Genomic DNA, 23,251 nt, shown 5'->3' on the forward strand with positions numbered 1-23,251 from the left:
AAAATCGTTGACACCGTGCTTCTACCTACACTCATGCTAAAATCCTTGCCAACTTATCTTTGATAGGATCCTTCAGCTAAAAATCGTAACGTAGCTGCTAGTTGCAGCACTGGCAGAACTTTCGAGCCAGTTAAGCGTCCTTCAGTGGTGTCCAAATACCATTCGGAAAACCTCTTTGTTTATGCGATTGTATGCAATGTAACTGCAAATACACTATAAATATTTAGAAACCCACATTAAGAAATATTTTTAATTACGCTGTCTCTGGCAACTTAAATGGATTGCTGCGATCTCTCAAAATTTTCCTTTTGACCCTCTCGCAACTTTCTTCTTCCAATAATATAAATGCTACAACTGCTGATGCCATTTTGATGTCAATAAATTTGTTTATTTCTGACAGCCCTGATAGCTACTCAAATCGTACTTTTAAATGTATTAACGATAAAGACACTACCCGAAAGTTTTTGGGAGTGTTATCGATGTTGATGGTCCTTAGCCGGACATAGATTCGGCACGTTCCGGTAACAAGCACCATTGAGATACTAGCCCGACCAACTCGGGAACGATTAATATGACCACATTAGGCCTTCTAGGCCAAATGTAAATAACGAATGACATGTCCATATTTCATTGTAAACTAGCAGACCCGGCAGACGTTATTCTGCCCTAAATTTTCTCTATGTGCAAAATTAAAATTTGTTTCCGTCTCACTCAATGCCAAAAAAAGGACGCCAAATCGCGAAACAAGAGGGCAAAAGGAAGCTCTTTCGAAGGCAGTGTTGGAAAAAGTTGTGGATTTAGCTAGAGATAAGCCTTTTTAAGCATAAAAATAAAATTTGGGATGAGTTAAACCTTAATATTACTCGTCGACAATCAGGAAAAAGAAGAGCACCTGCACTGGCCACTCGAAAAAAGATGCAACATTTAATAGTCCGATGAAACCAAAAATATGTAATAAGTTTATCAACAAGACAAGGACCCTAAACATACCAGCAAGTTGTTAAAAAGTTCAGTCGTTTCAAATGGAGTTGAGGCCTTGGGCTGAGCGGCCCAGTCCCCTGACCTTAACCTCATTGAGAATCTTTGGACAGAGGACAAGGAAGTAGTAGCGAAAGAGAATCGTTCAAACGCGAACAGTTGTGGAGTGTTGTGAAGTAGGCGTGGAAAGCCATAGCTCTCAAGAAATGCAAGCGTTTGGTGGATTCTATGCCGAGGAGATACTCAACTGGTCATTCGAAAATTTTAGCCATTTATTGTAACATTATTATGAATTAATTTTCTATGTTAAAAATACTAAATATTGTCATTAATAATCACAGTCTTAACTCGTAACTTGACACATTTTTATTAATCTAAATAAAACATTAACTTAATTTACTAACTTTAACCATACCCTCTGCAACTTGAAAATGAGCAAATATGAAATAAATGAAGAACAAAATTGAACTTACACTGCTTTTTTCTTCGTTTTGAATCCTGTTTACTTGCCACTGCTATTATTTGGAACATAGTTGTATATCTTTCATCGTGAGATGGTATTCAATACTTACCGGTGCGTACTTTAACTTCAAAAAAAAAAAAAAAAAAAAATTTTATAATTTAAAAATATATTTTTTTTGGTTTATTGGTTTTCTATTAAATATATTAAAGACTTATACGATTGTTATATGTACTTATGTATGTAATTCGCAATCTTATAAAATAATTATTTTTTTTAAATAAAATAACAAAAAGCATTAAGGATCGTTATTTCTAAGGAATACTTATTAATAGATGATTCGTTTAAAGTCGACCTACATACATACATACGTGCAGGTATGTTTTAATTTTTTAAAACAGCTAATAAAATCAAAAGAATAAAACAAATATACATTGCACGTGTAGCAGATTTTTGTATTATGTTATTTATTTGGATTTTTATATAAAACTTAACTATATTGTATGTGTTTTCGTATATTTTAAGTAAAAACTAGGTAAATACTATACAAAAAATCATGCAGACAGGGGTATCTAATAGAAAAGAACATATTTAGAAAGCTCTATTATATTTATTGTTTTACAATTGAAATTAAAATTCAATTGTATAATTTTAAAATGTTATTTAAAAAAAAAAAAAATTTACTTATTGAAAACATATTATTAATGTTAGTTGTGTTTTAAGTACTAATTCTGTTCAAATAATTTAAATTGTTTTTATAAACCTCTTCTTAGGCGCCCTGTGGTGTATGGATCGTGATCCGATTTCAAAATATCTACACATTCAGTATACATTAGGGCGGATCAATTTGTATGGATCACTGTTATATCATTCTTAGTAGCTTTGGATTCTGAATAAAGTTTAAAGAAAAAGTCTACTATAGCAGGGATGTAAAACTAATTTCGAAGTTGTACTTGGGTATTTATATTGATGGATATCTCGGAAGCCTTTACAAAATGGATGAATTTCAAAAAAATGTTTATTCTCTTTTGAACTCTTCATATATAGACTATTTTTATCATTTTGATAAAATATAGTAGCTTTGAATGTTGCAATTAATTAGATTAGTTGAGCTGAAAGGCTGCGGTTAATGAATAAAACTTCCTTTTGGTTTGTTTTATATTCATAAATTTTAATTTTGGTCGATATTTCGACTTCAATCTGAAGTCATCATCAGGGCTGAAGACAAAACAATAACAATAGTTAATTACACAGAGCATACATATGAACATATGAATAACAATATATGAATTACACATATGGATAGTATGATCGACTGATTGGGAATATGACTAAAAAATTATAAAGAGGTCGAGAAAACAAAAGAAGAAACCAAAATATAAACAAATTGGATTGAATTTTTTTACGGGACTTTTCCAAATTGTTTATATTTTGGTTTCTTCTTTTGTTTTCTCGACCTGTTTGAAAAATTTTAGTCATATTCCCAATCAGTCGATCATACATGTCCATATGTGTAAGTCATATTTTGTTATTCATGTGTTCATATCAGTGAGCTGCAATTATTCATCTTTTAAGGTTATTAGTGGACTAACCATAAAATGAGTATTAGTGCGTACACAAACAAAGAATATCAAGCACTTATATCCACTAAAACACATTTACATAGTCATGCTTCGTAAAATGAATAACCGCTCATAAGCCACGAAGCAGTTCAGTACTTAATTGTCTTATTGAGCAAGAAAGTCAACTGTGTTATACGAAAACACTAATTGGAATAAGTAAGACTAACAGTGCAATATAATGAATATAGTCATATCAGTCTTCTGACGCTAGCAACACAACGATGTACACGAAACTAAACTGAATACTGCGCTAAAGAAAAACCGATAATAAACGAAGTATACAGTGTATTACACACGAAATCAAAGTGCTACTGAGTTAAAGCGACTATGACATCAGTTTATACTCAACAATGTCATATATGTATGAGACATATGTGTTACGGGGCACTCGTATGAATATTCTATTTTATGTACTAATCACTCATAGTATTTGTCTGTACTTGTCTAAGTACACATTTAGACACAATTTTTTGGCCCATGACTAAGTGCACTAATTTTATTAGTACTCAAAGCAGATCTCTGGTTTATATGTATGTTCCGTGCAATTAACTATTGTTATTATTTTGTCTTCATCCCTGATTGAAGTCGAAATATCAACCAAAATTAAAATTTATGAATATTAAACAAACCAAAAGGAAGTTTTATTTATTAACCGCGGCCTTTCAGCTCAACTAATCTAATTAATTGACCATTTTTTGTCTAGAATCTGGATCTGCAAGAAGCCCTGTTGCGAAATAAACTTAACCCCTTTACTCACGTCGTAGCGCGCTTTTCTTATTAAAAAATCATCGGTAGTTTCTATCGATTTTAAAAGTTTTTTTGGAATAATTTGGAGTTTGTAGCTTTCGCTCAAAAAGTCAATTTTTTTATATATATACAAATTCAGCATCTCAAAATATATATAAACAGGGATTAAAATAAAATAATTTTGTTTGTGTTTTTTAAAAATAAACACAAATATACTATTGACTGCTCAGTTTTAACCACATATGTAATCCTCCAGAGTAGAGGTAGAGGGCGACCCCCACTCCGCTGGAAGGACCAGGTGGAAAACGATTTAAACTCTCTTGGTGTGACCAATTGGCACCGGTTGGCAGAGAGAGGCGACTGGCGCGCTTTGTTGGACGGCCATAACCGCAAATTAAGTAAATAAGTAAGTAATCCTCCTAGTTTGCTAGTACAATATGTTCGCAATGAGCGTTGATTTCGAAATCAAAATTTTTGTTTTTTGCTCGCCGTTATTAAATTGAAGTACCATGAATCGCCCATTTGTGTTTCAAATCAGCTTTTTTTTTAATTTTGTATACAGAAAATCAGACTACATACATATTTATTTTAATTTCTAAAATCTAGTTATAACATAAAATATGAGAAGCCAGTTAAGCAAACATTTTAAAATATGTAAATAATGCAATATGTTAGTCATTTGCAAAAATGTTTGAAAAACATTACTGGAAATGATTCAAGAAATCGAACAGCGATTGAACAGGTGATCGAGGCTATTGTGAATTTTTTTTTAAACATTCGCCATTTGTATGAATTGACAATGGTTCGGAGCTATTTGCTTTGTTTACCCGTATTAGCCTTAATATTTGTATTTTGAGACAAGTGTCTTAAATAAACACTGAAAAATATTTAATGTGAGATAGGCGCCTTTGAATCGCCACAATCTTCTTTTCCAATTAAAATTTTGATTACAATATTTGTTACAAAGGATGCTTTCAGCTAAAGCAACTTTTCAAGATATATTGCGAACATGTTTCCATCAGTTGAGTGATAGACAATCTGTTTTATAACCGGAAAGTTGATAGGGTTGCCAAAATTATATATTTTGCGTTGCTCAACTATAATCGAAAAAACTTTTTTATTAAAGCTTAGCCGAAAATATCAGGCTGCAGTTAATATTTCGATTTAATATTAACAATAAATAATAATCACCCATATTCTGCATTTCGATTACGTTCCCGTTCTACGCTCCGCTTTAATCGAAGTTTGGTTTTCTGCACTACGACGGAATCGTAACGAGAAGAGGAAAAGCAAATGATTTTTCGAAATCAGCTGTTTGTACGGAATGTGTGAACATTGGAACAAAATAAATTAAAGAAAATTAAAAAAAAAAAAAAAACACTGAAAAACGTTTATATTTTATTATCCACGCCATTTTGTACAAAAAAAAAGCAATAGAATATATTGCCGCAATTTTATATTTTTTGAGTGAAGTGCTTTCATAATTGTATGTGTGTTTTTGTTGTTCTTGTGGCCAATTCCCTGCCGTGGCCACCAAGTTTTGTTAAAACGGATGCCTGCACCAATATAGTTGACATTTTCTGAATTTTATGGATGCTAATTTCATTGCACTGGCCTAAAATACTTTATGAAGATTTATTTATTCTTTCCGCATGGATTGTTTACGTTTTCGCTTCACCTTCCTCTACTCCGGCAGCTTACTTTGACATATAACTGGACCCAACGAACAGACACAAATTATAGCTGTCTATTATAATGGAATCAATAGCCGCGGCATTATTTGTATAGTTGGAAAGTAACGCATACGAAAATGGCCAGGCGAGAATGGAAAGGCAAATGTTGCGAGATTTTTGTAATCCATTTGAGATGAGTGACGAATTGTAAGAAATTGAACTTAAAAGTGGTAAAGTTTAAAGACTTAATTTCTTATTTAGGTTCAAAAAAACTTTCGACTTAATAAGGATGCTGTCAAGTATATGTTAGATACTTTTGCGGGGCAAATACGTCCAAGGACTTCGACATCGACATGTTGTTTTTGACCCGGAAACATATAAAAAACAATCATCATGAAACCTTTTACGTTTCTTAACAAGTTCTACTTACATTTTTGTTAAAATTCTGTTATAAAGTAATAAAAAATAAAAAGAAAATATTTTTCCGCCAACTAATTTGCAACTTAGAAAAACGGAACTACGATCGAAATGCAGAATACACAAACTCGAACGATTCGAAGTTGGATCGAAAGAGATTGGAACACAGAATACCAAAATTGCCAAATCGAAAAAATTCCAATCCAAGTCGAAATGCAGAATAGGGCTGAATAATAATAATAATAATAATAATAATAAAAAAAAATAATAATAAAATAATAATAACAAAGCTAAAGGGAGTCAACTTAAATAAATCTTTTTTTGGGAGTGGAAAGATTTTTGTTAAAACAAGGTGGAAAATCTACTAACAACACACTGTAAAATACTTTTAATTTGGTGCCCATTTTGTAAAATTAAATGGCATTGAAAGTAGCCAATAAGCACAATGGATTCGCCTCAAATTTGAAATGTTTTCGTGTTACTATCACGTCGATTCTTCGGGCCTAATTCGGTTTACCAGGCGTCTCGATTTGAGTACTTTTACCTTCTTGGAAATATTGGTGGCTAAATAACAAAAATAATTAAATCATGGTTTCCCGTAAATTGATCTTTTCGAACTTGAATCCGAAAAATTACATTTGAGGAAACCTAATACCTGTCGCGAATTCGAGACGATATCATACTTGTATCTGTGTTTATTGGGCAGTGAAAGGAGGATACGAGGACCAAGTGAGTAGCATCAATAATTTTTGTACGCTAGCCTATTTAAAATTTTAAAGGTAATAAAAACGGCCGCTGCCTTGGTAATAGAGTAAGTATATAGATATCGAAAATCAGCAATATCAAAATTGCTTATTTTAAACAATGGCGCCTCACGGCAGTGGTTTGGTAAGCCAATGTGTTACTAGTTGATAGTATTGCGACGAATATTACCATCTCTAAGCTGTTACTAAGTAAATGCACAACAACAAAAACATTAAAGCAAGCTACATAAACACATTAATCATCATTTAGCCACATACATACAAGGCAACGAATAGATAACTCATATACAGATATAGTCATCGGTCAAAGTAGTACTCACATATACACGCGCATATGGCTATGCGAGAGGCTATAAACGTGTATCTGTAGTTTATAGCTGGTGGTGTATAACTTGTAACCAAGTAGAAACTTCTAGCAGAAGAAACGTCTAGAGATTTGGGCAGAGTTACAGTATTATACAAAAATTACACGACATCCCTAGTACCTTCATACAATACCTACATAAGGTTCTACGTATATAAATCCAATCCAAAAACTTATCACAACATCCAAATACTAACTGCAGCCGCAATTTAAGAAATATACCATGTCTATGGTTGCGCTGAAAAGACCTCTGCCGATTCTGTTAAGTATACCACTATGTAATCATGAATTTCTTATAGATATGCCAAATATATAGTAACAACACTTTATATTTCTTTTGTATAAAAAAAAATCCCGATATTTACAAAACCCATATTCAAACCTAATCTACTCTCTTCACTCTTCCACTCAATACCCTGTACTTGAGCAGTACCTCTGCGGTCTTTCCACACTAATTCAATTTGTGATTAGGCGGCAAGTCTTCGGAACGTATACAACGTCCACGATAGCAGATTTCTGTTTCCGCTGTTTCTTTCGTCGATGTGGAAGTCGCATATACCACCTGGTCCATTAGATTTTTATGGAGCGGGTTCCTTACTTTACCATCGGTTTTTGCCGCAGCCGATGTTGGTTCTGTAACTGCTAGGAGTTCGGCATTCATCGCTTCCGTTGTTGTATCTGGTTTTGTTCGTTTGATATTCATATATTCTTGTCTTCGTTTGCCTACCGCTGCCAAAGCAGCTGTCACAGCATGATCCTCTGACTCCTCAATGGCGAATAAGTCATGTAGTTGTCTCTTAACTTCTGAAAATATGCTTGGCTGTGATTCCAAATCATCTACCGCAGCAACGTCCATGCGTCGTGTAGCATTTTCTGCTGAACCGTATGTCTCAGCTTCTGCTTCATTTTTCGTTGGCGTCATCGTTGTTTTATCTACAGCATCAGTAATAGCTAAAGTAGTGGCGTATGAGGTGACATCTATTGGTTGAGATGTTGTTGGTTCTTCGGTGTACATTGTAGTCACCGGAGGACTAGGTGCAGTTGTTGGTGTAGGTGCTGTCATTTGGTCTACCGGTGCAGGTGTGAGTGACGTAGTTGTTGCTAGTTCCTTCACTATTTCATCGCTGGACTTCTCTTTTGCGTTAAATGAGTTTAAAAGTTGAGAGCCCAGACCTTGTGATTCAGCCGTTTCAAAACTGTCATTATTTTGTGTTGCTGGCGTAATAAGCTTTTTGAACTTGTTACGTCGATTTATGCGATTGAATATTGTCGTCTTTTGCGACTCGAAGAATGTGCCATCTGCAGGACGCGTGCTGGTTTCTTCAGCTGAAGTGAGTGGTTTCTCCTCTGGTGCTTTACCCATGACTTCTTCCAGAAGCTCGGCAAATGACTTTTCGGGCCTTAGAAATAATAGTTTTTAAGATAAGAAAGTAAAACCAAAGAACATTGCATGTACTTACTTTAAATTTGGCTCCTTAATTGTGGGCTTCGCTTCGCCCAAACTAGCGGAAATGTTTACTTCAAAGTTTTCAGCGTTTTTGTCACTGTTAGGACCTAATGTAACTATTTGCGGTTCATCCTCGTACTTGTGTTCGTCATCTTTATTTTGTTCCTTTGGATTCGTTGGCTTGAAGTGATTGCTACCATATTTCAATGTTGGCGACCATTGCGTCTCTTGTCCGTCCAGCTTAAAGCTGGGTCTTTGTCGACGCCTCTGTGGTTGTGTGGCCTTATATAAAGCAAACGATTCATCAATGTCTGTTCTGAATATTAAATTATTTTCAATTATGCAAGCCTTTACCTCATTCTCATATAGATCTTGGTTGAACCGATTTATTTTGCGGAAGCTATTCTTGGGCTCTTCGCCCTCGGTTTCTTTTGCTGGGCTAGATGTGGATGATGTTGTTTGTGGACGACGTGTTCGCGTACGCACTCTGATTACCTTACGTGGCGGTACACGTGGACGTAGCTATGAAAAAATAAAAATAGTTTTGAGTAGTCATGCTAAGATTCCAAAGCCCGTTCCGCTACTATTGTTTGATTAATTAATCCAAAAGATCTGGATAAGATTATTTACTGAATGTATTGGTCTCTAACTTTCTTAAATGGACAGAGTTTCATAATTCAACTCTCAGATTTAATGCGGATTAAAACTCATCCGTCAAAAAGTCATCCCGATTGGAGCCTAGATTCCAAAAAATATATACATATAGTGGAATTGTGAAAGAAAAGACAATGTGGCACCAATACCACGTAGTATACTAATAAATAACTATAAATCGCAGCTCCAAGTAGATTGAAGAAGTTGAATGGCTCACAGACCGTCTCCATGATAGAAACTCAGGAATACATGGTGGAAACAAACATTACAGAGCGCGCAGATTCGGCGAATGTAAGTATGTTAGATGTTCGCGCTTATTCTTCGGAAACCGACATCTCCAACATAGTAGACCAGGACTAAATAATATTGGCTATAAATTCATTCGAGACTTACAAAACTTCGATATCGAATGGGAAAAAAACCAAAATAAAAGATGCCTAGAAGATCGCTATATACCGGAAGCCTGAAGGAGTGTACGCGTGGTATTAATTCTTAAAGCAGGCAAGACTCAACCACTCTGAAGATAAGAGATATAGGATAATAATGATCTCTTTCTTCATTCTCAAAACACTTCAGACATCAGCTCAACACGCATACCGCCCTCAACGAGGAGGTGGGCGTCATCGAGAACTATATGATCAGTTCACATAGTATATCCTGGTAGGCTTCGTCGAAATTGGGGTCGCCTTCAATAACGGTAAAATGGAGGACATTTGCGGGGAACTTGCACGACATGGAGCCCATGTTCTATGCAAAGAAGTAGACACATACTGGCATAGTATGTATAATGACAATCAGGGAGTCTTGATGGCAATTACTACTGTAAGTCAAGGAAATCAGAGAAGCCTTTGAGCAAAAGGAACGAGGGCATTTGCTTACGATGACGACTTTGTGGTATTCATAAATGGTGAATTCCTTGTGATATTAAGTGAATTCATCGACTCAACACTTTGCGGCACTGCGATGAGCACGAAAATGATTCGGTGTAAGTCCCACAAACACTGAACTCGTCTTTCTCACGAGAAAAACAAAAAGCTCATTTTTTAACATGCCGAAATCGAACGGCACAACGATAAGTCTCTCGGTTGAAGCTAAATATCCTGGAGCAATTTTTGACTCCAAATTAAGCTGGAAAATGAATATTGAGGATAGAGGAAGTACTGACATAATATACCTGCAAAAGAACCTTCGTGAGGACCTGAAGACTTTCGCATTATATTATTTACTGCATGGCAACACAGTCATTCGACCGATACTAGCGTGACTATGGTGCTCTAGTCAGTGGAAGGCACTAGAGAAAAAGAGCAATCAACAGAGGGTTGCGAAATCTTGCCGACTTTCCCACTCTGGGAATGGCTTCAAGGTGAAGTCCTATGTAAAAAATCGGAAATCGTACCGGGGTAGCGATCCCAGCTGTTATCCATATGAAATCTCAAAACCTTCGTCTGCACAGGGCAGAGCTTAATTTAATGAATTGATGGAACTTGCTGATGAGATGGCCGGGAAACGTTCCGAAATGAATATAAGCGAGACTCGTACTACCACCACTGTATTATCTACTGGAGGAGTAAATTCTCTGCCCATAATAGTCAAATGCACAGGAGTCTAGAACAGGAATGCTCTAGGTTCGAAATATTTAGTAAACCTGATTCAAAAAGAACAAATTAACTCGAAAGTCACAAATCTGTTTTTTCCACTACCGACTTACCGACGATTTCGTCTCAGTTTCTGGCGTCGTCGTAGTTGGTATCTCGGTTGTTGTCGTACGCAAACGTGGATAATTTCTGCGAGCAAACGGAGACCGTTTTGTAGTCACTTGAGGCTCTTCAGTAGTAGTAGTCGTTGTTGTAGCAGGAGTAGTCGTGGTTGGCAAAGTTGTATAAACAGGATTTATCTCATTGCGTATAATCGGTTCTGTTGGGCTTAAATCTTCCTGATTGGGGAAATAACCTGGTCCAAAATTGTCCTTTGTATATTGACTGTATTGCTGGGCAATTTGCATTGGCTCTAAAATACCCGCTGGAAAGGTTTGGTCATTTGACTCAACCGTATTGCTGGGAGTTACTGTGTAAACTTGTTGAGGCTCAGAGGTTGGTGTTTCAGTGGCAAAGTTTGTTGCATACGAGCTAGGTATCGCCGTCTGACTTGATTGGGTACGAGATTTTAGCGGTTTTATTACTGGATAATTCTGTTTCAATACATCACGTTGATACTCCAAATCCTCATCCTTGCCTGAATTACCGCCGTACTTCTTGCGTTGCTTTGGGGTCAATGACTGTCTCTCCTCTGTTGTGGGCTGATAACGTATGCGGTTGGGATTGCGTATTAGAGGATTTCGTGCAGCTGATGAAGGACGACGTGTTGAAGATGGTGTTGCTTGCTCTTCTGCACCGTCGTCCGATGTTGATGCAGTTGTGCTGACTGTCGCACGTGAACCAAATGGTCGGCGTACACGTTGTACGGGGCGACGTGTGGTTGACTCAGTTTCAGAGTAAGATACCGAGGATGAAACTTTGGTAACCACTGGTTTACGCACACGGTGGATTGGACGTCGTGTTGGACGGGTTGGAAGTTCAGTCTCCGGTTGAATTGGTGTAGTTGTGGCAAGCTCGCTGATAGCATTTTGCTTTTCTTTTTCAATTAAATTATTTACTAGTCCTGGCAAATTTGGTGTAAGTGGTGGCAACTCTGAAGGCACATGATATGGATTAGGTTCATATTCAATAGTGCTATCCGGAATTTCATTCAGATTGTATGATGGACGATGGTTTGAGGGCTGCTTACGATGTGGTTTGTGCTCGGTCTGCTGAAAATCCTCCGTATCGATTTGCTGTGGAGATACTGCATTGTATGCATCCTCCTGTGCTGGAACTGCTGGCTGTGAGGGTGAGTAGTATGTTACAAGTTGTTGGGTGGATGACGTAGTTGTTGAAGGTGTATTAACATCACGTCCATAATCCAAATCTACAGGTGTATAGTGCACTTGTTCGAAGGGTGGGTTCGTAGGGCTCACAATTTGTGGCCGATTACGGAATGCATCTTGTTGACGGAAATATTGTTTCATGTGATACTCTTCCTCGGCGGTAGTGCTTGAAGGCGGATGTGTAGTATAACGTGGTGCCTGTGGCTCAGCAGGTTCTTTTGGTATGCTATCAAAAGTGTAGAGCTGACCACCGTTAGCATTCTGAAACTCTACTTGCCCATTGTTGTTGAATGTGTAGTAAGTGGGTGCGGCTGTTGTTGAAGTAGTAGTACTTGTGGTCGATGTAGTGGAAGTACTCGTAGACGTTGAAGGACTGTGTGCGGGACGGTTATACTGAATTTTGTAAATATCATCGTTAGCTATCTGATTGGATTGAGCTGGCTGGAACTGTGCGTATGGGTTGTTGATGGTCTGCGCAAAAGTGGCTTGTTCAATCGGTCGTTTTTGCACGTTCTGTGGACGTTTCTTTTTCGGTCGATCTTGTTTGGTAACCTTTGGTGAGCTTACCTCATGTATAGCATCTTGATTGTAATAATAGTTGAACTTTTCACCGCGTGTAGGCGCTAGAGTAGCACGTTGTGTCGTCACTTCGAATTGATCACGATTTTTTTGAGGCACCGGTTCACTTGGGTAGTAGTCCTTTGTAGCGGCTGGCTGCTTTACACGATGTGGACGTGGACGTTGCGTCGATTGTACCGGTTGGTATTGATTAATTTCGTTCTGACTGTAGACAACATTTGGCTTAGACGACTGACTTGCAACCTCTTGGTTAACGCTACCGCTTTGGCCCAAATTAATTACAATTGAGCCCACATGCGGCTCCGGTAAAAGAATTTTATTAAATCCATTCGGTGTACGATAGCTGAGTGGTGCAACAAAGAAAGGCACTTCACGCAGTTCGCGAGTCTGTGTGAGCTGCGACAAATAGGGCAAATCGAACTTTACATAACCATCTGGTGTAGCCATACCAGCAGGGCCTACAAATATCTCTGGTATTTTCTTTGTAGGCGCATCAATGACAGATATTTCATTGGAATGCCGCAAAGCAGATACCACATCCGATTGCGTTGGACGTGCTGTGTTGCGTACCAAAAACATAGCTAGTGGTGGCTGATGTGCTTTCGGCTTGGGACGCGGCGTGGTGAATTGAAGGTTACTAGCATAATTTTGAAAAACGTTGGCGGGCCTTTTTGTTGTTGTCTTTGGGCGGCTTGTAGTTGTAGCGGCGCTTGTTGTAAAATAGTTCTGTTGATCCAGCGAGCCGAGTGAGTCTTGAGTATAGAACTGATTTATTTGGAATGGATTGACTGTAGGGAAGTTAGCGGGATTCAAATTATACTTGTTGGCTTCAAAAGCTTGAGACTCAGGCTTTTGTTGTTGATTAAAAAGCGTATCAAACGGTACATAAAGTAATTGTACATCCTGTTGGTTACTACCATCATTGTTCGTGGGCGCAGAAGCAGGTGCGGTTGGTGCGGTATCGGATTGTTGAAATGGTCCGCTCGGTACGTTTTCCGATTGCTGGAATGTAGGTTGTGCAAAGAATGACGATGGTTTATTCAAATCGAAAAATTGCTCGACATTTGGCCCTGCTGGGAATACTTGTGGTGTGACACTTTGTAGTGATTGTTGTGTTGGATTCGGTTTGGATTCACGATAGACATTTTTAGCGGAAAAAGTATCTTCAATGAAATTTTGCTGAGGCAATGGTTTTTGCAAAGGTTGCTGTTGCGGCTTTTGCGATATGGGATGGAATTCTGGTGGAAAAACTGGTTGCTGATTAAAAAGCGGTGAACTAAAGAGTGTAGCTTGTGCGCCACCGCCGAAGGTATGTTGAATTTGGTAGCCAGTTTGTAGTGAGCTTGGCCCACCCGATCCACCACGATTGCTGCCGTCGCCACGGAAGGGCATCTCGAACTTGAAGAATGATTGTGATGTTGGTTCGCCAGATTGAAGTGATGTCGGAGAGTTACGCGTTGGGCCGCCGAAAGGTGAACTTAATTGTGAGCGTGGTGGTGGTGGCTGATTAGAGAAACGTTGAAATTGATACGGAAAATCAAATGGGTGCTGTTGAGATGGTGGTGTATTATGCGGTTTAGGTAAATCACCAAAGCGTCCATTTGGTGGAAAAGCTTGTGAGTAGGTGAGCACACGTCCATTTCCAGAACGATCCTTTGCAGCTGAACCATCAACCGGCTGTGCCACTGGCACCCAATCAAAAGAGTCTGACACTCCGGGAGAGCTTGGTTCTAATTGGCGTGACCATTTATCAGCAGCGTGGGCCAGTGTAAGCAAACAAATAGCCATGTAGGCGGCAAGCGCTGACGTTGTTGGTGTGATAAACATTCGTTGTTGTCGAGTCATTGTATGGCCTGTAATGTGAGAAAAGAAAAAGTGAAACAATTAAAAATTATTGAATAATTACTTCTTATTTGTTGCTATTAACTGGCATGACATGCTCAATATCTAAGCTTAGCGTGATCAAGGTCGGAATTTTTATGTACATAATTAGTTTGCTTGAACTCTTTGATTGTGAGTCATTGTAGTTATATCTTTATATGCTTCTAATTCGATTAATTAAGTGACTGCTATAAATGCAACACACCCCCACATTGGAATATTTATGAAGGTCGTAAAAAGTGATACTAATTCGAGCTAAATTTTTATAGAGTTCAGAAATATAAAGAGCTTTACATTCCGAACGATCTCGGGAACGGCTCAACCGATTTAAATGAAATTTGGCACAGAGATAATGTATCACCTTCTAAGACTTTCTACCTAGGTGTTGCCACTCAGAATGTTTCACAAGGTTTCCACCTATTCGAAATTTAAGAAAAATTTCATGAGATATGCCGATATGGGTATCAAACAAAAGGTATTTCACTCCGCATTACAATAGGGACATTTTTGAGCAGGGTTGCCATTTAGGGTTGCCACCTATTCGAAAAAAAAAATTGCATGAGATATGCCGATATGGGTATCAAACGAAAGGTAATTCACTCCGCATTACAACAGGGATATTTTTGAGTAGGGTTGCCATTTAGGGATGCCAACTATTCGAAATTAAAAAAATGCATGAGGTATGCCGATATGGGTATCAAACGAAAGGTATTTCACTCAGCTTTACAATAGGGACATTTTTGAGCAAGGTTGCCATTTAGGGTTGCCACCTATTCGAAATTAAAAAAAAATGCATGATATATGCCGATATGGGTATCAAACGAAAGGTATTTCACTCCGCATTGCAATAGGGATATTTTTTAGTAGGGTTGCCATTTAAGGATGCCACCTATTCGAAATTAAAAAAAAATTGCATGAGGTAGGCCGATATGGGTATCAAACGAAAGGTATTTCACTCCGCATTACAATAGGGACATTTTCGAATAGGGTTGTCATTTAGGGTTGGGGTAGGGAAATAGTATTCTACTTACTCATATTCTATTGAAGCTTTAAAGGAGAACATTAAAGTTAAAAATCTTCGTAAAATATCTTACACATGATTCGACTTAATTTTAAATAATTTTCTTTTATTTGAATAATTGCGATTTCTTACAGATTACTATTAGAAAGATTTCTCAGCAAAACGAAACGTTGCCGAGCAAAGCCCTCCTTAAGTCTCCTTAAGTCTCCTTAAAAGTATTTCCCGTCAAAAAGAAAGTTTCAATGTCAAACAACGTAATATATTGTAACACAATTTTGTATTACTTGAAAATAATAGTTCAACAAAAATCCAGGGAGTCCAAATTGGTTTTAGATCTATGCGGTCTTTAGCAAAGCTACCCAGGTTGATTCAGAGAACATTACCCATACTAACGATTCTTTGGATTTTTCCCGCTCTTACAAATCAACCCGCTCTAACCATAAAAAGGTACCGTTTTTAAACTTTTTCTAATTAACCAATTTTCATTTTAGTAGGTCGTTTTTGTGGTTGGGCGCACTTAGTAATTTTACTTCGCCAATGGTTATAACATCCGCATTCTCTGCTAAAAATTATATAATATATTGCACTCAAACATACAACGTAATTCGAATTTTAAGCTGCCAATTTAAGCTCCTGCTATAAAGTTTGCAGTAAAACCCATTTTGCGGTTTTTGAAGTTCATGTCCACTGTTAGTGATTTATCTTAGTTGTGGCGAAGCAATTGTTTTCAGTGGACTACTTTGTATGACGTTATTAAAGCCAACACAGCAAAAAAAAATGTTGATCACTAGATTGCATTTCCACGGTTGTTGTCGTGTTAACAGTGCTTCGCCCCATACAATTGGTGTGACCACTCACAAATTGTCATCAAAGTCATCTAACGGAAGTACGAGGAACTGCCAGTTTCAAGAGGGGCGCACCGTAGGGAGATTTTGGTTAGAGGCGTAGGTTCCACATTACAATTGAGAAAATGGTTGCTGCCATCTGGGGACATATCACATGCAGGACATACATTACGTATTCTGCACAAGTAAGAGTTTAACGTGTTATAGTACCCACAACGAACTTGGGCCAAGGTGACTTGTGTCACCCCTATGTTGGTGATGTTCAGGGCCATAATGAGGCATCCCGTGGCAGTTCTGATTTCAGAACTTTGGCAGACCTGCAGCCTTTTCCAGTATGTGTTTCTAAGGCCAGGCGACCAAACTGGTGACGCATAGGACATGAGCGACCGGCCAATTGCTTTATACAAGGATAGCAACTTTTCTTTATTTTTACCCAAGTGCTGCCGCGAAGCGACTTGAGGATTTTGTTGCGGCTTTGTACTTTAGATACAATTTCGGTGGAATGCGCCTTGAAAGTGAGAGTATTATCGAACGTTACCACTAAGATCTTTTGGGTTAATTACAGTTGGTAGCGTAACACCATCAAAAGGCGCGTCCAATAGTTGCGCCATCTATTCTGTCCACGTCGTAAACATAGTGGCCGTGAATTTTGTCGGTGATATTTCCAGGTTGCGCGAGGTGAAGAAACTAGAAAGACTATGGAGATAGCTGCTTTTTTTTTTAGAAATTAACTGGTCTATTGGAGGGCCATGTCCCGTTACCATAACAGTGCAGTCGTCGGCATAGGAAATGATTGCAATTCCTTCTGGTGTGGAACGGAGTTTTGATATGTAGGAATTAAACAGAAGCGTATATGGCGCACCATCCTGTGGAACCTCCAGTTCAGTTATCATAGGCTTTGGGGTTTCGTCCCTAAATTTAACCGATGCTTGCCGACCATTCAGTTAGTTTGCGGTACATCTTATTAGACAAGAGGGAAAGGGCGAGCCTTCTATGGCTTGGAGTAGCATGCCGTGGTTGACTGTGTCAAACGCTTTTGACAGGTCGAGTGCCGCGAGCACCGTACTTGCGTTAGGTAGTTGCAATTCCACGGTAGCAATTAGGTTCGCTGACCCACTTACGATCTAAAAATATTATTATCTTGGATGCCAGTTAAAGAAATTGAAGTACGAAATGACCTGGCGCTCATGATCGCTTTTAATTCCAGTTCAGCAGGAGCAGAAGCACTGACCCTCATGTAGTTTGATTGGTAGTTTTAAGGCAAGTAAACTGCCTATAAATTCCAAAGAGTCAGAACTTGTAATTCTAAGAAGTATACAAGATCTTGAGAGCCTTTCATTTATTGGGATATTGATTGGTTAACAAACGAGAAGCGTAACAGTGAAAAGGGACGTAGGTTTTTAAGTTTAACACTAGTTCCTCCATTCAAGGGTATGCATCAAGTCGATGGAATGATCTACGCACCTGCTGGCGATAGTCAGCTCGATAAGTCAACTGCAACTAGAATAAGATAAAAAATAAAAGAAGGGAGAAGAGAGAGGAAACTCCCTATCTGTGTATCGAGTAGCATAAAGAAATAGCCAGCATTTGGGAGCCGTTATTCCAACCTTGGTATGAGATTAAAAACAATAAAAGCAGGTCGACGAGAGCTCTTTGACAATTTTTCGCCAACAACCAGCCATACAATAACTGGATTAAAGAGGAAGGGCCAACAGGGCTGAATTTAAGAGATAGCATAATAAGGGCAAATGACAAAGTTCTATTCCAACTTATCTTGACTCTATAGGAGAGTACATTCTAAGAGATCGAAAGGCTGTGAATAAAAAGCAGGGCTTCCTACTTAAATATGTCAACATAACATCAAGTACGGTGCTTGCTATCAAATTGAGCTCCGAGCATAACATATCATGGAATGACTGAATAATCCTTGATATACCATTCTTCTTACAACAAGCATATATCACCTTCAGCATCTAGCTAAGAAGGAGCTATGCTATATTACCTTCTGTGGACTCACAAAGTTACACACTAGGGAAACCATAAGTAACTGGGAAACAAAGCAGTTCGGACAACACTAGATTGAATGCCCATGCTAAAGACAGGCCAACGAGAGTATCAGCGTACCTTATTGATCTAAGCAGAGATGATCTACGAAGAACTCTCACTAGGCACTAAACAGGACACTGTAGTCTACCATTAGGTGATGTCGTAAGTTAAATCTATTTGATACACAAATCTGTTTCAGACAGAGACTTTGCCATCTAGGAGGCGTGACCCTTAATCCCTTTGTGGTATTGAGTAAAAAGCTTGAAGAGGTATTTTAATACATTAAAAGCTTTCATATACAGTAATAGGCCGAGGGCCACGCACAATAGTTCAGTGCATCGATAAAAATTATGATGAAGAAATGGAGTGGGGAAACTAATTTTAAAACCATAAACAACGCATTTGGCAAAGTTCCATAAAATTTTAGAAACCAAACCAGCTAACTGTAGAAGAGTTGTCAATAGTGTTTACAGTTTGAAACTATCGGCAGTCTATTGATCATTTTTGCAGCCTCATTTATAAACGCTTGACCGTTTTCTGCTACAAATTCAATTTACTATCGCAACCACACAACTTTTATATTGTCAAGGATATTAGCATCACTAAGTTATCCCATCACTAAGGCGATGCTAAGGTCATGCCAAGCAGTATTTACGTTAATAATCAAATCAAGTATACACATATATAAGGCAGCCCAGAGAGATGTCACACACAGATGCATTTACTTATACGCCTATGTGCGCGAATTAAATCAATGAAAATGTTAACTGCGAGATTCTAAACAACGAGTCTTTATTCCATGAGATCAGCTACAAAACTAACTTATTATATTAAAGTAAATTGCTTATTACCTACAAAAATGTACATCGTATGATTATACAGTTAACAAGCATCACACCATTTAACTGCTTAGTTCCATTGGCATCTACTTACTCTAATATATTCACTTACGTACTAATTTGTTGTTATTAAAACTGATTTACCAAAACTCTCCAATATACAAAAATTCATTACATTGTTGTTTTACGTTCTCCCAAACTTTCATTCATTCATAACATATAAAAACGTATTAACATAACAGTGAAATTATGGGAACGAAACAATAACATGTCAAGATTATGTTATTAACATACCTCACTTTCTTTGATATCTCTGTTAACTTACATTGTACATACATAAGTCATGTTATTAACATATTAACATTGTCATTTTTATTTATACATTACATTGTACATAACTCGCGCGAGAGACTGTAAACTACAAACATTCACATCAATAATTCAATCTTTATGTATCTACATAAACGAATAAATAATTGCGTCTACACATATGTACCATGTACGAATACGAGCAGCGGAGAGTCAATGCACAAACACATGCATATATCTGAGAAGTTTGAGAGCTACTGGACTAGTAGATTCTGGAAGCGCCTAAAAGATGTATAAAATTGTGCAATTTTAGTTATAGCTGAGAAGTTTGAGAGCTCATGGACAATGCTAGTACATTCTGGAAAAATGCGAACGTGGAAACCAAAGGGTATAAAAGGCAACAGATGAAGAGGCGCGGTAATTCAGTTTGAGTTGAGCAATCAATCAGTTATTGATTAAGCACGCGATCTGGCGGCCAATAGTAGAGTTCAATTTGAGTTATCAATCAGTTTGGTTATTAAGCCAGCGAGTAGCAAAGTATAAGTGTCATTGTGAAGTACTTTAATAAAGGTCATTTTTACATTATTCAATATTGGAGTTATTTATTCAACAGTTTAGTGATTCGAACTTAGCAGAGGATTGCAAATAAGAGGATTTGCAAGTAAAATTCGTTACAATATAAATATTTCTGTTAAACCTATCGCTCCACCTCAGGTAAGACAGAAAATATATTACTTTTTATTTTATGGAAATTACCTTACCATTAATTGAATAATAAGAATTAAAATAAATATATAGTGAGTTTTCTTAAGTGTCTGTAAACAACTTCTATAGTAATTGGTCGCACAAAGAAAACAAATGTATATACATGAATACTTGATTTGATAGTAACATATGCATGTATATATGTGGTTATAATTAATTGCAAATATAATTTCATTTTAATTAAAAAATTAAATGAAAAACACTCGTTGATGTAGTAGAAGCATCTGACTATAAAACGAGCAAGTAAGGAAGCCTAAGTTCGGGTGAAACCGAATGTTACATACCCAGCTGTACTCTTGAAATGCTTATGTTTGTTTGTTTTGTGTGCTTAATAGTGTAACAAGGCTGCGCAATAATACATATACTAATGGTTCTATTCTGAACAAATTTTTCTTCGAGTTATGGCTCCCGAAACATAGAAAATTCCTTAGTCATAAAAGGGGCGGTGCCACGCCCAATTTTCTTTAATTTGAAGTTTTTGCTATTTATTGTTATAAATCTACTTGGGAAATAAAATACCATTGATATAAAGCTCTGTTCGATAAGAAGCTTTTTTCTTATTAATTTAAAATATTTAAGGGCGAGTGCAAAGAACGTATTACCAAATTTATAAAAAGTTATGTATCCAAAGATGGTGGAAAGAACAAAATGAGAGCGAGAGTTTATTATTCAGATCTTTTTATACAAAATGTAGAGAGCTTAATTAACAGCTAACTTAGTTAATACAGAGGTGTAATAAATCTTAGTAGAAATTGAGCAACTATGCTAATGCTAAGTTCACACTAATCTATAGTATTACAAAATTGAAATAAAGATAATCAAGAAATTTAACATTGTATGTACATATGTATCTGTAAGGATAAAAATGAAAGTAAATATATCTCAACTTAAATATCTGACTGAACATCCTGGCCGCCTTGAAAGATCCCTTTCAAGATAGTAATAGTGCAAGTTTGTGTATGGGCCGACGGATGAGACCCCTTGCAGTTTTTACGTTGACGACTCGTACACGTTGATCCTTTCCTGGAATTGCTTCAGTTACTCGCCCCATTACCCAACGTTGAGGAGGGACATTTTCTTCATGTACTAAGACAAGTGCGCCCTTAACGATATTATCGCTTGCGGTGGTCCACTTATTGCGCCTCTGTAGCTCATTTAAATAGTCGGTTGACCATTGCTGCCAAAATCGCTGTTTAATGGCACTGATTCGAACATAATGGTCTAGTTGGCTGATTTCCTTGCTTGTTGTTTGACGCTCTGGAAGAGATTTAAGTGAGCTCCCAATCAAGAAGTGACCAGGCGTGAGTGCTTCCATGTCGCTAGGATCGGAAGAGAGTGGCGATATGGGTCGCGAATTGAGTATGGCTTCTATTTCAATCATGGCTGTTGTCAACTCCTCAAAGGTTAGACGTGCATTCCTAACAGTGCGAATTAAATGGCCCTTAGCAGACTTTACCGCGGCCTCCCACAAGCCGCCAAAATGAGGTGCCCGCGGTGGTATGAAACGAAAGTTGATGAATTCATTGGAACAAAATTGAGTTATGAAGTCCTTATTCTTCGGATTGAAAAGGAAAGACCTTAGTTCTGCCAACTGGTTACAAGCACCAACGAAATTAGTGGCATTGTCGCAAAAAATGTCAGTTGGTAGACCTCTTCTACCGATAAGGCGTTTCAACGATGCAATAAAAGCTTCAGTGGTCAAGTCCGAGACGACCTCAATATGTACAGCCTTGGATGATAGACACACGAAAATCGCAACATAAGTTTTGTAGGGTATCTTGCCACGAATTCGCAAATAGGTATTAATTGGTCCACAAAAATCAACCGCGCATCGAGAGAATGGGCGAGCAGGGTTGAGACGTTCGACCGGAAGGTTGCCCATCACCTGTTGCAACAGGCGGGGTTTGTAGCGAACGCAATGAGTGCATGATCTTACGATACGGCGTGTGAGATTTCTTGCGTTGACAATCCAAAATCGCAGTCGAATAAGTGCCACTAAAGCCTTTGCACCGGCATGGTAATTCGTAATGTGCAAATGACGAACATATCCTTAAACAAACTCGCTAGTGCTAGGTAAAAGTATTGGATGTTTTTGATCATACCTGACTCCTGCAAGTTCAAGGCGACCACCCACCCGTAATAAATCAAAGCCGTCAGTAGGCTCCAAAAATGGGTTTAGAAATTTTAATGAGCTTTGGAGGTCTAACTTCTTTTGTATTCGTCGGATATCCTCTTCAAAATAATGTTGCTGCAAATTCCACACAATGCATAAAAGCGCCGTTTCCAATTCCTGAGGGGCGAGAGAGTGCATGTCAAAATCATTTAGTTTACGTAAGCCCATTCTATGTACCCTTGAATAAAATCGAAACATCCACGCAACGATGCGTAGAATTTTCATATGCGAGCTATATCTTTTTATAACCTCCAGGATGTAGTTGAACCTTGTCGCTATTTGGAACACCGACTTTCTTTTTTCTTTATCTACTTGTGCGTAGTCAACTTTATCGATTTTGGTTTGGGGCCAGTGCTCCTTACTATGGGATAAAAATGGCGGACCCTGATACCATATTGAATTAGCGAGCTCTAAGCAAGTTGAGCCTCTCGAAACAATGTCAGCCGGGTTGCTACTTGTTGGAACATGCCTCCAGTGGCATGCCGCTGTCAGATCTTGAATTTCTGATATCCTATTACCAACAAATGCCGATAATGTAGACGAATGTTGCTTTAACCAGTAGAGAACTATTTGGGAATCTGTCCATAAGTACACTTCTGTCGTATATTTACCCGAGCATGATTTGATTTTATTGTAAAGTTGCGATAGCAGATGTGCTCCACAAAGTTCAAGCTTTGGCAATGACTTCTTTTTAGTAGGGGCAACTCTGGATTTTGCTGTGAGAAGTTTAACGCAAGTGACGTT

At 37.8% G+C, this 23,251-nt stretch overlaps 1 protein-coding gene across 1 annotated transcript in view; it reads right to left on the minus strand.

Moving 5' to 3' along the window:
• Window positions 1–1,590: 1,590 nt before the first annotated feature.
• Window positions 1,591–23,251, minus strand: part of LOC137245626 (mucin-2) — a 119,881-nt gene continuing 98,220 nt past the window's right edge. Inside the window, exons 3-6 of the mRNA XM_067776591.1 lie at window positions 10,835–14,481; window positions 8,827–8,994; window positions 8,486–8,754; window positions 1,591–8,425 (exon numbers count right to left, since the gene is read on the minus strand). Of these exons, the coding sequence (XP_067632692.1) occupies window positions 7,477–8,425; window positions 8,486–8,754; window positions 8,827–8,994; window positions 10,835–14,473 (5,025 nt within the window). The 5' untranslated portion in view covers window positions 14,474–14,481 and the 3' untranslated portion in view covers window positions 1,591–7,476. The remainder of the gene's footprint in view (window positions 8,426–8,485; window positions 8,755–8,826; window positions 8,995–10,834; window positions 14,482–23,251) is intronic.

This window comes from Eurosta solidaginis, chromosome 3, assembly GCF_040869045.1.
Source record: "Eurosta solidaginis isolate ZX-2024a chromosome 3, ASM4086904v1, whole genome shotgun sequence".
Classification (NCBI taxonomy): domain Eukaryota; kingdom Metazoa; phylum Arthropoda; class Insecta; order Diptera; family Tephritidae; genus Eurosta; species Eurosta solidaginis.